Consider the following 16,079-nt stretch of genomic DNA (forward strand, 5'->3'; position numbering starts at 1 on the left):
GGTCAGAATAAAAAAATGGGTGTGCGCGACCGAATACCACCCGATCCAGCAAACTCCAGGCAAAAGATGCACTTTTCCATTCGCCGGTGGATCTTTCCGGAACTCATCTCTCCAGCCAGATCAAGGCAAACTGACCTCCGGTAGATCTTCATCTTCGGTTGCGAGAAACCCGAGGACCGCCACAAAAAACAAAGCAAGACCAGCAGCCCTCACGCCGCCAGTCCCTCCTGCCGGATCACCAGGGAAGAGGACGGCGGCGCGGATCATGCGTACCACCGTCGAACCGTCACCGGGGGCGGAGGCCGCGACCGGTTCACCGAATCCTCCATGGCTACCGACGGAGAGCATCAGGCCCCGACCAAGTAGTCGTGTCGCCCGGCTTCCTCCACCGGTGCTTCATCACCTCCCATGGAACGCCACCGCGGAAACCCTCTCCTCCCTCGTCGTTCGACGGAAGGGGCACCGCGACCGCCACCGGGACCGGGTCTGGGGCCGGGGCTGGGGGCGGGGCCAGGGCTGGAGCTGGGGCCAAGGTTAGCGCCGGGGCCGGGGTCGAGGCCGGAAGCAGTGGCGGCTGAGGTGCGGCGGTCCGGGGGCGGCTGCTCGGGGCGGGGCGGGCGGATCCTCCGCCGCTGCCCGGGAGGCAGCGGCAGAGGAGGAGGCGGCGGCTAGGTCAGAGGGCTCCCGTCCCGGGAGGAAAACCTAAAAAAAACAAATATATTGCATAGGCTTTCCATGTTCTGTTATAGTATAATAGCCAACCAGGCCTCTTAGTTCGAACTTTTGGCTGAGATTATTCATATGCAACGAGTGGCAAAATGTGGGGATGTGGGGAGATGTTGTTGGAGATATGCCCAAAAGGCAATAATAAAAGTGGTTATTATATATCTTTATGTTTATGATGAATATTTATATACCATGCTATAATTGTATTAACCAAAACATTAATACATGTGTGATATGTAAACAACAATGAGTCCCTAGTATGCCTCTTAACTAGCTTGTTGATTAATGGATGTTTAGTTTCATAATCATGAACATTGGATGTTATTAATAACAAGGTTATATCATTGTATGAATGATGTAATGGACACACCCAATTAAGCGTAGCATAAGATCACGTCATTAAGTTATTTGCTATAAGCTTTCGATACATAGTTACCTAGTCCTTATGACCATGAGATCATATAAATCACTTATACCAGAAAGGTACTTTGATTACATCAAACACCACTGCGTAAATGGGTGGTTATAAAGGTGGGATTAAGTATCCGGAAAGTATGAGTTGAGGCATATGGATCAACAGTGGGATTTGTCCATCCCGATGATGGATAGATATACTCTGGGCCCTCTCGGTGGAATGTCGTCTAATATCTTGCAAGCATATGAATAAGTTCATAAGAGACCACATACCACGGTACGAGTAAAGAGTACTTGTCAGGAGACGAGGTTGAACAAGGTATAGAGTGATACCGATGATCAAACCTCGGACAAGTAAAATATCGCGTGACAAAGGGAATTGGTATCGTATGTGAATGGTTCATTTGATCACTAAGTCATCGTTGAATATGTGGGAGCCATTATGGATCTCCAGATCCCGCTATTGGTTATTGGTCGGAGAGAGTAATCAACCATGTCCACATAGTTCGCGAACCGTAGGGTGACACACTTAAGGTTTGATGTTGTAATAGTAGAACTTGAATATGGAATGGAGTTCGAAGTATTGTTCGAAGTCTTGGATGGGATCCCGGACATCACGAGGAGTTCCGGAATGGTCCGGAGAATAAGATTCATATATAGGAAGTCATTTTATAAGTTTGAAAATGATCCGGTGATTTTATGAAAGGTTCTAGAAGGTTCTAGAAAAGTCCGGAAGGAATCACTAAGGAAGGAGGAGTCCCGGAGGGACTCCACCTCCCCATGGCCGGCCAACCCTAGAGGGGGGAGTCCAAGGTGGACTCCACCAAGGGGGCCGGCCACCCCCCCTCATGGAAGGGTGGGAATCCCACTTGAGGTGGGAGTCCCACCTTGGGTAGGTTTCCATACTACATGGAAGGTTTTGGGTTGGGGTCTTATTCGAAAACTTGTAGTCCAACACTTGGGGGTTCCACCTATATAATGAGGGGCCAAGGGGAGGGGGCCTGCCACCACAACCATACCACCTTGGCCGCACCCAAGGAGGCCGGCCACCCCCTCTCCCAAACCCTAGCCGCCCCCTCTCTCCTCCACCTCTCCCGCACGCTTAGCGAAGCTCCGCCGGAGATCTCCATCGGCACCGCCACCACGTTGTCGTGCTACCGGATTCAAGGAGGAGCTACTACTTCCGCTGCCCGCTGGAACGGGGAGAAGGACGTCGTCTGCATCAACACCGAACGTGTGACCGAGTACGGAGGTGCTGCCCGACTGTGGCACCGTGATCAAGATCTTCTACGCGCTTTTGCAAGCGGCAAGTGATCGTCTACCGCAGCAACAAGAGCCTCATCTTGTAGGCTTTGGAAATCTTCAAGGGTGAGTCTCGATCATCCCCTCGTTGCTCCCGTCTTCTAGATTGCATCTTGGTTTGGATTGCGTTCTCGCGGTAGGAAATTTTTTGTTTTCTATGCAACGAATCCCTACAGATGTATCTGTTATCTTCCTTTTAGATCTACTAGGAAGTTTGCGGCGCGGCGCACGCCGCGCCCGTGGGTTGAAGGATCGGCGTGCCCATGGGTTGAAGGACCTAGGACCGTGTTGCATGGCAATAGTGTGTAAAAAAATATTTCGCATAAAAACAGTTAGATTAATTAATTAATAGCATCAAAATATCCAATTATACATTACATGCGTTTCATTGCACATTCTACAGATAACTCATAGACGTAAAATGGCATGAAACGTCACATGCCCGAGCTCAAATGCACCCTGGAAACAATGCAGCAAACTACATGAATATACACATCATATGTATATATTAGAAAACATAAGGACAGAAACAAACGAATGTGCATGTGTAGGATGTAGTAAGTATTTGTACAGATAGGCAAACACTTCCTTGAATATACAATGTACCTTGTAAGTAGTTTCAGACTTTGAGAAAACAACATAGATCTGGCCATGAGAAAAGTGTCAGGTTCCCGATATAAGAAGCTGAAAATCATTAAGCATTCTCGTAAAAGAATCTGTTATTGCAGGTTCAGGTTCCTCCCTATGTGCCACAAACGGTAGGGTGATTGTTAGGGATAGAACAAAAGATCTTTTATTGGCATTGTTCTGCATCTATGGAAATACGGATGAGCTGCTAGTATTTCAGTGTGGGAAAGGGATCTTCCAACTCAGACAGTATATCAAATTACCTCACGGAGTGCCATTTGTTAAAATCATACAGAAGCAATTAATAATATAGTAGCTTAATCAAATCCACTTGGCATATAATTATATGTAGTCATATTACTTTAGCTTTCTGCCATTGGGCAGCTTTATGCTCATATAATATAATATTACATTTACCGTTGTACTAAAAGAACACATTGAACAATTAACTGTCAAAAGTCTGTTGGTTTGTACTTTTTCCATGCTTCAGGGAGGACGATTGATGATGGTACATCTGGAATGTAAAGACTGATTGATGAACATCTGGAATGGAAAGATCGAACCTTTCTTCATTTGCTCTCTGAATTGATCTATGTGGTTGCTTCACACGTAGGCCTCCACTGTATTTCCCTAGAACATCGACCAAAGCTGAATTTTCAATTTATATAGAAGGAAGCTGACTTTTCTGTCAGTAACTTATACAGCAATAATTTTCTTACAGGTTTCAGAAATTTGAAGCATGTGTCCAACTTAGTATAGTTTTCCTATTCTTATAAAGATCCATGAGTTGCACATGCACGAATGCGGTGTGCTCGCTTTGTAAAAGTGCCCTTTGTGCAATGTTTGGCTTGTTGGTCAAAATGGCTTGTTAAAATGGAACACTGTGTCACAGAAAAGCCTGAGCATTTGGCTGAGTGTGTTATTTTATTTTGCCGCAATTTTCAGCCTCTGGTTTTTTATGATGATCAGCTCTAAAACTAATTTCTTCAAAAAGAGTGACAGATAAGAGTTTGGTCGCACTTTCTTCAGAACATAATTATGCAATTGTAAAGGGACGTCATGCTGATTATATAAACAGATAACACCATATGTAATACTGGATTATAAGGAATAAGGAAGTCAGGAGGAAGAAGCCATATATTCCCACGGGAGAAACAATCAGTAATTTGAGCTGGTTGTGTATTTATTCATGTATAAAAGTGAGCAAACCAGAGGTCTGCTACCTGACAGTCGATAGAAGAGGCGGCATAATCTGCAAATCTACTGGGAGGACAAAAATCCAAATGAAGAACGAGACAACAACAGCAATAAGAAAGCAATGACATGCAAGTATATCCTCTCTACATTCTCCATCCATAGCCAAAGGCCACAGTGTATGCAGTACCAATGGGAGAGCTCTGAACTGATGAGCTGTGTCAGCCACTACATCCAAAACAACAAAATAAGATGCCAATACATAGCTAATAATTGAGTGGGATCAGTGGCGGACCCAAGATTTTCATCAAGCCTGGACGCACCATAAGCCCGTCCAAATTTTGATGCCTTTTTAATTTGTTATAGCTATAAACTAACTAACCAAGAACCACTAAAAATAAACAACAACCAATCACCTGATAGAGCAGTTGTGAAGGATCAACGAAATCAATTTAGAAAGAGGAGCAAAAATGGGAAGGAAAGGGAACCATCATTAGCATCAGCGAGCGCCAAGTTCCTCTGCCAGCCCTGGTGTGGCTGAGGGTGTTCGGGGCTGTAGGAGCTAGACAGAGCCAACAATGGCCTGAGCAGCAGGCTCAAGGTCAGGGAGGAAGGCTTTGGATCCTTCTACAGCGCGTCCTTCCGCTCAGTCGGCAGCGGCCAGACCGTCGACGCCATCAAGCTCCTCAACCAGCGCAACCTGCAGTTTAAGAATCAATCGCAGATCTATATTTTCAGACAATTCTTGGTTTTTCATTGAAAGAAATCGAGATTCATGAAGAATATTTGTATAACAACATAGAAAAATCACCTGGACTGGGAGATCCGCCCAGCATAAGCAGCCACAGAACTAATAAGACTATAAAATCAGGAAAATCGAGAATAACAGCAAATTGAAGGTAGAACAACACAGATCAATCAAAAATTCTACAATACCAGCTGCAGGATTGGGAACGGAGAAAATATAATCAAGCATCCCGGCGTGCGTGGAGTGAGGCGGTTCTGGAGGCCACCCCGACCCGGACGGCCTCCACCAGCGAAGAGGAATCCCGCGCATGCGTCACACCAGACCCGGAGGCCAATCCGATCCGGACTGCCTTCACCACTTTCCCCTCCTGCACCACACCCCCACCACCCCACTCGCTACACACTCCAGCAGCACTACCATCGCTGCCGGCGCCGCCGATTCTCGCTTCCTCTCCTGCTCCATACCCTCTTGTCGGCGACGTCCCGCTCGATCGGAAGGTCGCAGCGGTGGAAGTGGTGGTGCGGCGGGCCGGCGGCGCTTTCGACGCCTCGCGAGCGAAGCCGTGGCCTCCCCGGCGGGACGACGGATGCGTCGACACCTGCTAGGCCCCGCTGGTGAGTATTGTGGAGGTGGATTGGTCGAGAACCCGCAGATGAAGACATGGAGAGACATCTGAGAAAGAGACCGAATAGACCAGAAATATCTGGATTTAATTATAGCGGTGAGGAGCCGAGTAAGAACCGGAAAACCGGAAGTTTACCGAGCCCAGCGATACACAAAATGAAAAGCAACCGAATGCCATAACAGAGATCACCGGGAGCCCGCCAGTTACCTAAGATTTAGCACACACAAAAAAAGGCAAGAAAAGTAAGCTGCCCGAAACTAATTTTCTGTCTACAGTGAAAATTGCAACCGTGTCAAAAATTTGTTGGTTGAAATGCTACCATGAATAGTGCCCCAAACTCTAAGATTTCAGCAGATAGGGTTAACTTTTATATAGGTAATAATGGTTGCGTAGGGGAGGAGAGACGAGTGTCTTTTGGGATTTTTTTGCATTATCCACCACGCCTATCAAGTGTTTCATTAATCTTCAATTCCTCACATATAACCTGGGCCTCCTCCCTTGTTTCTTTTCAGCCCTGCGTGGTACGTCTATACAAGCTAGCCATCTAACATGTGTTCAGCCAGGCCCAAATAACAATCAGGGCCGCTTGCTTCCTCACAATCATAAACCTAGCGTCCCACGCACGGACTTTGGCAGTTCCTAACCAGTCGATCAATCGTTGGAGATCGAGCCATGGAGAACGAGCGGGCGGCAGCCAAGAGGAAGAGGACGAGGACGTCGAAGAAGCCGCATGTGCCGCACGAGGTCGTCACGGAGATCCTGCTTCGGCTGCCGACCAGGTCGCTTCTACGGTTCACCTCCGTCTGCAAAGCATGGCGTGCAACCATCTTGGACGATCCGGCCTTCGACCGCGACCTCCGCCTCCACCGCGGCGACCATCCATGCCTTCTCATCGCCCCGCAGACCAGACTCCCCAACCACAACATGAAAACAACGTGGCAAAGTCACGTCGTCGCCACCACTGGCCTCTACCGATGGCAGGAGACCGAGGGGGCCGCAGCCCTCATGCAGTCCATGGACTCTCTCCCCGCCGAGGCGGTGACCCGATTCGCGCACTGCGACGGAGTGGTGCTGGTGGCCTCCGATTCCACGGTGCGGGTGCTCAACCCGGCCACGCGCCGCGTCCTCACACTGCCTGCGTGGAGCACAAGCCCCTCGTCTAGCCAACCGTCTTTTGGCCTGGGTCGCGACCCTTGGACCAACGCGTACAAGGTCGCGCGTCTATGGCACCGAACGGAGCCCAACTCTAAATCTTTCACCGGCATCGTCTACGCATACCACCATGTGGAGGTCTTCACCATCGGAGCCGACCAGCATTGGCGCCGGTTGGTGCATCCACCACACAGCATAATGATCGGGCAGACGGCCACCTTCTTCAAGGGCTCTCTCTTATGGATCATCCAGCCATTCGAGCCCAAGGCCGTATCTGGTTTCCTACATTTAAAGCTGTGGGACGAAACCTTCAATATCGTCTCCTGGCCACCTTGTGGCCCGTGGTTTCACAATGAGGCCTGCCTGTCTGAACTGCGTGGGGAGTTGTGCGTGACTTGTCCAGACCAGAACCTGGAGATGCTTGATATGTGGATGTGTAAAGATGTCGATGGTGCTGACCTGCCGCGCTGGGACAAACGTTATACCATCCGCTGGGAATGGGCTCGAGCATCCCTCCGCCCGCTGGCAATACTTGGTGATGGTGTACTCATGTGTCAAACCTCGAGGAACATGTTGTGCCGCTGTAATTTACATACCGATGACAAGCATGTCGAGGTCAAGGATACAGTTCGTTTGAATGACCTCGAATACCTCAACCCGGAGGACGGCACAATTTTGGATTATCCATGTAAAATCAAGTTCTCCTTTGATGTAGTTTCCTATGTTCCAAGCTTGGCCCGAATCTAAAAAAACTAGGGCCAGCTAAGTATTAGTTCAAAAAGTGCTGGGTAAAGCACATTTATGGGTCTTGTTATTGTGCGCACCCATTATTATATCTATGTATAAATTGGTTTTATTTTTTTCTATGTTTGTGTGGTTTGCATATAGCCATTGTGGAGGCAGGAGAAGGCAGGCCTACACTACAGGAATGGCGCGATGCGCCGACGGCCGTGGCGTACGCCGACGGCCAAATGTCGGGGCCGTCGGCGTACGTCCGGTCCAGGGCAGCGGCCCAAAGAGCCCCTCGGCGTAGACATACCCTCGGCGTAGAGACGGATACGCCGACGGCCACCCTCGGCGTACTAAAGGCCGTCGGCGTACTAAAGGCATCTGCTCCGGTCCCGCTCCGGCCGTGACGGCCCGGTCACGGCGTCAGCGAGGCGCCGAGGGCCACCCTCGGCATAGGGCATCACCCACCTATGCCGACGGCCACCCTCGGCATACATTTTTTTTTCTTTTTTTCTTTTTGGTCATTAACTTTATATTATGTTTGTTTTATTTATGTACTAGTATGAATTATGTAAAAATAGTTACTTTTTTAAAGAAAAAAATGGTAGATGGCTTATGTAGATCCCACGAGTGACGCTCTTCGTAGACGGGTCGACGGGATCCAGTAGGCCCAACATCTGCTATCGATGTACATATGTCCTAAAACAAAGGAAAAAAGTCCATTGCTAACCCTAACTCTAACCCTAACCCTAACCCTAGGGGTAGATTTGCAGGGTCCCCGCCCCCTAGGGTTTCCCTAGATACAAACCACCGGAGCGTCCGAATCGCTGGAAACTCCTGCTACGGCTCATCCGGGGCCTATTTCATTCCAAACCTATGGTTTCCATGTGCATATGTCCTAAACAAAGCAAAGAAATTAAAAAAATCCATTGGTGAACCCTCGCACGAAAAAAGCTATAGGGGTAGATCTGCAAGGTCCCCGGCCTAGGGTTTCCCAAGATACAGATCACCGGAGCGTCGGAATCGCTTGAAAACTTGCATTTGTCCCTAACATATGTGTACAAGTGTGATGTAAGGTTTGTCTAACCTTGCATGTACCCCGCGTTGACGATTTCCGCATACATGGGCCGACACTTGGTAAAATCCAGGATTTGTATGTGGAAACTCCTGCTACGGCTCATCCGGGGCCTATTTCATTCCAAACCTATGGTTTGCATGTGCATATGTCCTAAACAAAGCAAAGCAAATAAAAAAATCCATTGGTGAACCCTCGCACGGAGAAAGCTATAGGGGTAGATCTGCAGGTCCCCGCCCTAGGGTTTCCCAAGATACAGATCACCGGAGCGTCGGAATCGCTTGAAAACTTGCATTTGTCCCTAACATATGTGTACAAGTGTGATGTAAGGTTTGTCTAACCTTGCATGTACCCCGCGTTGATGATTTCCGCATACATGGGCCGACACTTGGTAAAATCCAGGATTTGTATGTGGAAACTCCTGCTACGGATCCTACGTGCACTATTACATTCAAAACAGAAGGAATCGAGGTTCATATGTCCTAAACAAAGCAAAGCAAATAAAAAAATCCATTGGTAAACCCTCGCACGGAGAAAGCTATAGGGGTAGATCTGCAGGGGTCCCCGCCCTAGGGTTTTCCAAGATACGTATCACCGGAGCGTCGGAATAGCTTGAAAACTTGCATTTGTCCCTAACATATGTGTACAAGTGTGATGTAAGGTTTGTCTAACCTTGCATGTACCCCGCGTTGACGATTTCCGCATACATGGGCCGACACTTGGTAAAATCCAGGATTTGTATGTGGAAACTCCTGCTACGGCTCATCCGGGGCCTATTTCATTCCAAACCTATGGTTTCCATGTGCATATGTCCTAAACAAAGCAAAGCAAATAAAAAAATCCATTGGTAAACCCTCGCACGGAGAAAGCTATAGGGGTAGATCTGCAAGGTCCCCGCCCTAGGGTTTCCCAAGATACAGATCACCGGAGCGTCGGAATCGCTTGAAAACTTGCATTTGTCCCTAACATATGTGTACAAGTGTGATGTAAGGTTTGTCTAACCTTGCATGTACCCCGCGTTGACGATTTCCGCATACATGGGCCGACACTTGGTAAAATCCAGGATTTGTATGTGGAAACTCAAGCAACGGCTCATCCGGGGCCTATTTCATTCCAAACCTATGGTTTCCATGTGCATATGTCCTAAACAAAGCAAAGCAAATAAAAAAATCCATTGGTAAACCCTCGCACGGAGAAAGCTATAGGGGTAGATCTGCAGGGTCCCCGCCCTAGGGTTTCCCAAGATACAGATCACCGGAGCGTCGGAATCGCTTGAAAACTTGCATTTGTCCCTAACATATGTGTACAAGTGTGATGTAAGGTTTGTCTAACCTTGCATGTACCCCGCGTTGACGATTTCCGCATACATGGGCCGACACTTGGTAAAATCCAGGATTTGTATGTGGAAACTCCTGCTACGGCTCATACCTGGCCTATTTTATTCCAAACCTATGGTTTCCATGTGCATATGTCCTAAACAAAGCAAAGAAAATAAAAAAAATCCATTGGTAAACCATCGCACGGAAAAAGCTATAGGGGTAGATCTGCGGGGTCCCCGCCCTAGGGTTTTTTCAAGATACAGACTATCGGATCGTCGGAATCGCTGGAAAACTTGCATATGCCCATAACATATGTGTACAAGTGTGATGTAAGGTTTGGCTAACCTTGGATGTACCCGTTGTTGACGATTTCCGCATACATGGGCTAACACTTGGTAAAATCCAGGATCTGTATGTGGAAACTCTCGCCACGGCTCAAATGGAGCCTATTTTATGGTAAAGTATGCCCAACCTATGGTTTCCATGTACATATGTCCTAAATAAACCAAAACAAGTAAAAAATTACATTGGTAAACTCTCGCACGGAGAAAGCTATAGGGGTAGATCTACGGGGTCCCCGCCCTAGGGTTTCCCAAGATACGAGATCACGGAGCGTCGTAATTGTTGGAAAACTTGCATCTGCCCCTAACATATATGTACAAGTGTGACGCGTCATTTTATGTGCTAAATGTTTTTCCGTTTCGCGTTGGCGGACGGGTGCACGCGCGCGCCCGGTACGGCCATACCGCATGTCCCGTTGGCCCCGTTTTGCGCAGTTGGCAAAGCAAACGGAGCCAAAAAATCGAGCGGAGCCGCGTGGCGTCATTTTATGTGTCCTAGTAACCACTGCAAAAGACGGAACTGGGATACGGCAATTATCTTGGAGAACCCTTCACGAACAGGGCTATCTCGTCCTGAGTTCTATGGCTTTTAGGGGAAATGAGTAGGAAACGGCCCGTTTCACCACATAGTTTGTCGGAACGAGGCCATATTTGGCACGTGCGTGGGCCTTAGGATGGGAAGCAAGGCCCCGGTCGCGGATTTCCAATCCGAACCACGGGCGATGGTTTTTCCATTTTCGGGGTGCCGGAAGGGCTTTTTTTTTGTGAAGCAGCTACATGGTGCGCATTTCAGTATCGCGCGGGACCTCCGCGCGGCGGTAGGATACCTCCTACGCACCACCTATCACATGCCATATGCGCGCGGAAGCCATCTGGGAATCCCACCCGCTTCCTGCGGTGCCCGCCGAATCCGCTGGAAACTGTCCGGATTTGAACTGGGGCGACACTTTCCTTCGCTCAATAAATGGAGGGAAAAATGTTTTTAGGTCTAGGACGCGTCATTTTATGTGCTAAATGTTTTCCGTTTCGCGCGTTGGCGGACGGGTGCACGCGCGCGCCCGGTACGGCCATACCGCATGTCCCGTTGGCCCCGTTTTGCGCAGTTGGCAAAGCAAACGGAGCCAAAAAATCGAGCGGAGCCGCGTGGCGTCATTTTATGTGTCCTAGTAACCACTGCAAAAGACGGAACTAGGATACGGCAATTATCTTGGAGAACCCTTCACGAACAGGGCTATCTCGTCCGGAGTTCTATGGCTTTTAGGGGAAATGAGTAGGAAACGGCCCGTTTCACCACATAGTTTGTCGGAACGAGGCCATATTTGGCACGTGCGTGGGCCTTAGGATGGGAAGCAAGGCCCCGGTCGCGGATTTCCAATCCGAACCACGGGCGATGGTTTTTCCATTTTCGGGGTGCCGGAAGGGCTTTTTTTGGTGAAGCAGCTACATGGTGCGCATTTCAGTATCGCGCGGGACCTCCGCGCGGCGGTAGGATACCTCCTACGCACCACCTATCACATGCCATATGCGCGCGGAAGCCATCTGGGAATCCCACCCGCTTCCTGCGGTGCCCCGCCGAATCCGCTGGAAACTGTCCGGATTTGAACTGGGGCGATACTTTCCTTCGCTCAATAAATGGAGGGAAAAATGTTTTTAGGTCTAGGACGCATCATTTTATGTGCTAAATGTTTTCCGTTTCGCGCGTTGCCGGACGGGTGCACGCGCGCGCCCGTGCGGCCATACCGCATGTCCCGGCGGCCCCGTTTTGCGCAGTTGGCAAAGCAAACGGAGCCAAAAAATCGAGCGGAGCCGCGTGGCGTCATTTTATGTGTCCTAGTAACCACTGCAAAAGACGGAACTGGGATACGGCAATTATCTTGGAGAACCCTTCACGAACAGGGCTATCTCGTCCGGAGTTCTATGGCTTTTAGGGGAAATGAGTAGGAAACGGCCCGTTTCACCACATAGTTTGTCGGAACGAGGCCATATTTGGCACGTGCGTGGGCCTTAGGATGGGAAGCAAGGCCCCGGTCGCGGATTTCCAATCCGAACCACGGGCGACGGTTTTTCCATTTTCGGGGTGCCGGAAGGGCTTTTTTTTGTGAAGCAGCTACATGGTGCGCATTTGTATCGCGCGGGACCTCCGTGCGGCGGTAGGATACCTCCTACGCACCACCTATCACATGCCATATGCACGCGGAAGCCATCTCGGGAATCCCACCCGCTTCTGCGGTGCCTCGCCGAATCCGCTGGAAACTGTCCGGATTTGAACTGGGGCGACACTTTCCTTCGCTCAATAAATGGAGGGAAAAATGTTTTTAGGTCTAGGACGCGTCATTTTATGTGCTAAATGTTTTCCGTTTCGCGCGTTGCCGGACGGGTGCACGCGCGCGCCCGGTACGGCCATACCGCATGTCCCGGCGGCCCCGTTTTGCGCAGTTGGCAAAGCAAACGGAGCCAAAAAATCGAGCGGAGCCGCGTGGCGTCATTTTATGTGTCCTAGTAACCACTGCAAAAGACGGAACTGGGATACGGCAATTATCTTGGAGAACCCTTCACGAACAGGGCTATCTCGTCCGGAGTTCTATGGCTTTTAGGGGAAATGAGTAGGAAACGGCCCGTTTCACCACATAGTTTGTCGGAACGAGGCCATATTTGGCACATGCGTGGGCCTTAGGATGGGAAGCAAGGCCCCGGTCGCGGATTTCCAATCCGAACCACGGGCGACGGTTTTTCCATTTTCGGGGTGCCGGAAGGGCTTTTTTTTGTGAAGCAGCTACATGGTGCGCATTTCAGTATCGCGCGGGACCTCCGCGCGGCGGTAGGATACCTCCTACGCACCACCTATCACATGCCATATGCGCGCGGAAGCCATCTGGGAATCCCACCCGCTTCCTGCGGTGCCCCGCCGAATCCGCTGGAAACTGTCCGGATTTGAACTGGGGCGACACTTTCCTTCGCTCAATAAATGGAGGGAAAAATATTTTTAGGTCTAGGATGCATCATTTTATGTGCTAAATGTTTTCCGTTTCGCGCGTTGCCGGACGGGTGCACGCGCGCGCCCGGTACGGCCATACCGCATGTCCCGGCGGCCCCGTTTTGCGCAGTTGGCAAAGCAAACGGAGCCAAAAAATCGAGCGGAGCCGCGTGGCGTCATTTTATGTGTCCTAGTAACCACTGCAAAAGACGGAACTGGGATACGGCAATTATCTTGGAGAACCCTTCACGAACAGGGCTATCTCGTCCGGAGTTCTATGGCTTTTAGGGGAAATGAGTAGGAAACGGCCCGTTTCACCACATAGTTTGTCGGAACGAGGCCATATTTGGCACGTGCGTGGGCCTTAGGATGGGAAGCCAGGCCCCGGTCGCGGATTTCCAATCCGAACCACGGGCGACGGTTTTTCCATTTTCGGGGTGCCGGAAGGGCTTTTTTTTGTGAAGCAGCTACATGGTGCGCATTTCAGTATCGCGCGGGACCTCCGCGCGGCGGTAGGATACCTCCTACGCACCACCTATCACATGCCATATGCGCGCGGAAGCCATCTGGGAATCCCACCCGCTTCCTGCGGTGCCCCGCCGAATCCGCTGGAAACTGTCCGGATTTGAACTGGGGCGACACTTTCCTTCGCTCAATTAATGGAGGGAAAAATGTTTTTAGGTCTAGGACACGTCATTTTATGTGCTAAATGTTTTCCGTTTCGCGCGTTGCCGGACGGGTGCACGCGCGCGCCCGGTACGGCCATACCGCATGTCCCGGCGGCCCCGTTTTGCGCAGTTGGCAAAGCAAACGGAGCCAAAAAATCGAGCGGAGCCGCGTGGCGTCATTTTATGTGTCCTAGTAACCACTGCAAAAGACGGAACTAGGATACAGCGGATTCGGTCAAAGGGGTAGACCGCCAGATCTAAAGGGTAGACCGCGCACTCAAGTTAATGTCGACGTGGTAAAAAAGGTAATCTGGACGTAATATAATATATACTAGTAAAAAAAATTATATACTAGTAAAACAATGAAAGAAAAAAAATAAAAAAAATGAAAGAAAAAAATTTAAAAAAAATACATTATGCCGAGGGGGCCCCTCGGCGTATCATCACCCTCGGGGTATTCAAACCCTAGCCGCGGGTCGAAAACACCTGGTCGGCCACCTTGGGTCCACCTCGATGGGTAACCCGAGGGTGGCCCTCGGGGTATCACCTGGTCGGAATCGGGTTTTCCCCAAATCTCCCGCACGCCCGCCGCCCCCAAAGTCTTTCCCCAAATCTCCCTCCACCGCCGCCTCCCTGCCCGCCGCCCCCGCCACCCCCTCCTCCTCCTGCCCGTCGCCGCCGCCTCCTGCCCGCCGAAACAGCCGCCTCCTGCCCGCCGCCACCCCCTCCTCCTCCTGCCCGTCGCCGCCGCCTCCTGCCCGTCGCCGCCGCCTCTCGCCCGCCGAAACCGCCGCCTCCAGCCCGTCCCCGCCGCTGCTGCCCGCCGCCGCCTCCTGCACGTCGCCGCCGCCTCCTGCCCGTCCCCGCCACCTCCTGCCCGTCCTCGCCGCCTCCTGCCCGTCGCCTCCCCACCCGAGCCCGACCCGCCTCCCCAAGCCACCGCCCCGGCCTCCTCCTCGCCCCTGCCTCCTCCTGTTTGCAGCTGTACGTTTCTTTGACTGAATTCTTGTTTAGAATCTAGAAACTGACATGCAGTATAGTTTATGGCTAGGGAAGCTCCATTCGTGTTTACCTGTTTGATTGAAAATTAGAAGGCAGAAATGTGGTGTAGTTTGTTGGGGAAAGTTAGCCCTGTAATTTGTAACATCAAATCATGTACTGTATGTCAATACTTGATCCTGCAACATCCCTTGCTAAGATTGTTGTTTCTCAAGTGCAGTGTATGGTAGAGATAACTGGTACTTCGCATTACCCCTATAAGATAAAATGAATTATAGTTCTGGAACCGATCACCGTAACCTCCTAACAGGAGTGACCATCTCATATTTGTTTGTCTGGGTGTATGTGATTAGCGCAGCTTCATTGGTTTAGGTGCACTTCTTCTGACAGCATATCTAGCGGTTTCTAAGTATGGTTTGTTGTGCGTTCCGAAGGAGGCTCAGATTTTTCCAGTTGACACCAGAACGTAGGAACCTGTTAGTAGTTAGGGGCAATGCTTGCGCTGCTATTGTCACTGATGCCTGTTGGTCTTTGAACTCTGATATATATAATCTGTCTAAGCCGTGGGTGTACTTCGCTGTTTTCTTAGTTATACTCTGCAAGCCTTGTGTTTGGAATAAATACTTGGTGTCACAATATAAATAGAATACTGGACATTTGGAAAGAAATAGAAATGTCTAGTTGAAATTGAAATGATATGTTTAATAATTGAAATAGAAATGCAAATGTGAATTTCTTCTAATAATATGTATTTGTAATAGGCCATGCCATGACCGCCTCGTCTTGAGCACCCCGGCGTGACGATCCCGGATCTTGACGCGCTTCTCGACGGTCGCCGACATCGACACTCGGTTGTTCGACTACTTCCTCTACAGCCGAGGGTGAGCAAAATTTCCAACTTCTTCTCCGCATTTTATTTATGTCACTAGATTCATTTTCCAAGTCAAGTTGCGTCACCTAGGTGTCACTTCCCGTCCTCAAGCGTTACGCGGATAAATATGCATTAGTGGTCGGCATATTTTCAACCGTAACGCTTGCGGCATTTACGGGACAGTCGGCGGATCCGTAGTTGGGTACGTTCTCCATGCTCTGCTCCGGTCCGAGTCAGGATTTCGGCAGCGCCTCACCGTTGTTCTCCGGATGCACATCCTCTTGTCTTTTTGGCGAGACGTGTATCGGGAGAGCA

General features: G+C 50.0%; 1 protein-coding gene across 1 annotated transcript; it reads left to right on the forward strand.

Moving 5' to 3' along the window:
• Window positions 1-6,308: 6,308 nt before the first annotated feature.
• On the forward strand, window positions 6,309-7,535 carry LOC127340485 (F-box/kelch-repeat protein At2g43445-like). The gene has a single exon (XM_051366228.2). It carries the CDS (start codon window positions 6,309-6,311, stop codon window positions 7,533-7,535), a length of 1,227 nt encoding a protein of 408 aa, XP_051222188.1.
• Window positions 7,536-16,079: the final 8,544 nt, after the last annotated feature.

This window comes from Lolium perenne, chromosome 3 (assembly GCF_019359855.2).
Source record: "Lolium perenne isolate Kyuss_39 chromosome 3, Kyuss_2.0, whole genome shotgun sequence".
Classification (NCBI taxonomy): Eukaryota; Viridiplantae; Streptophyta; class Magnoliopsida; order Poales; family Poaceae; genus Lolium; species Lolium perenne.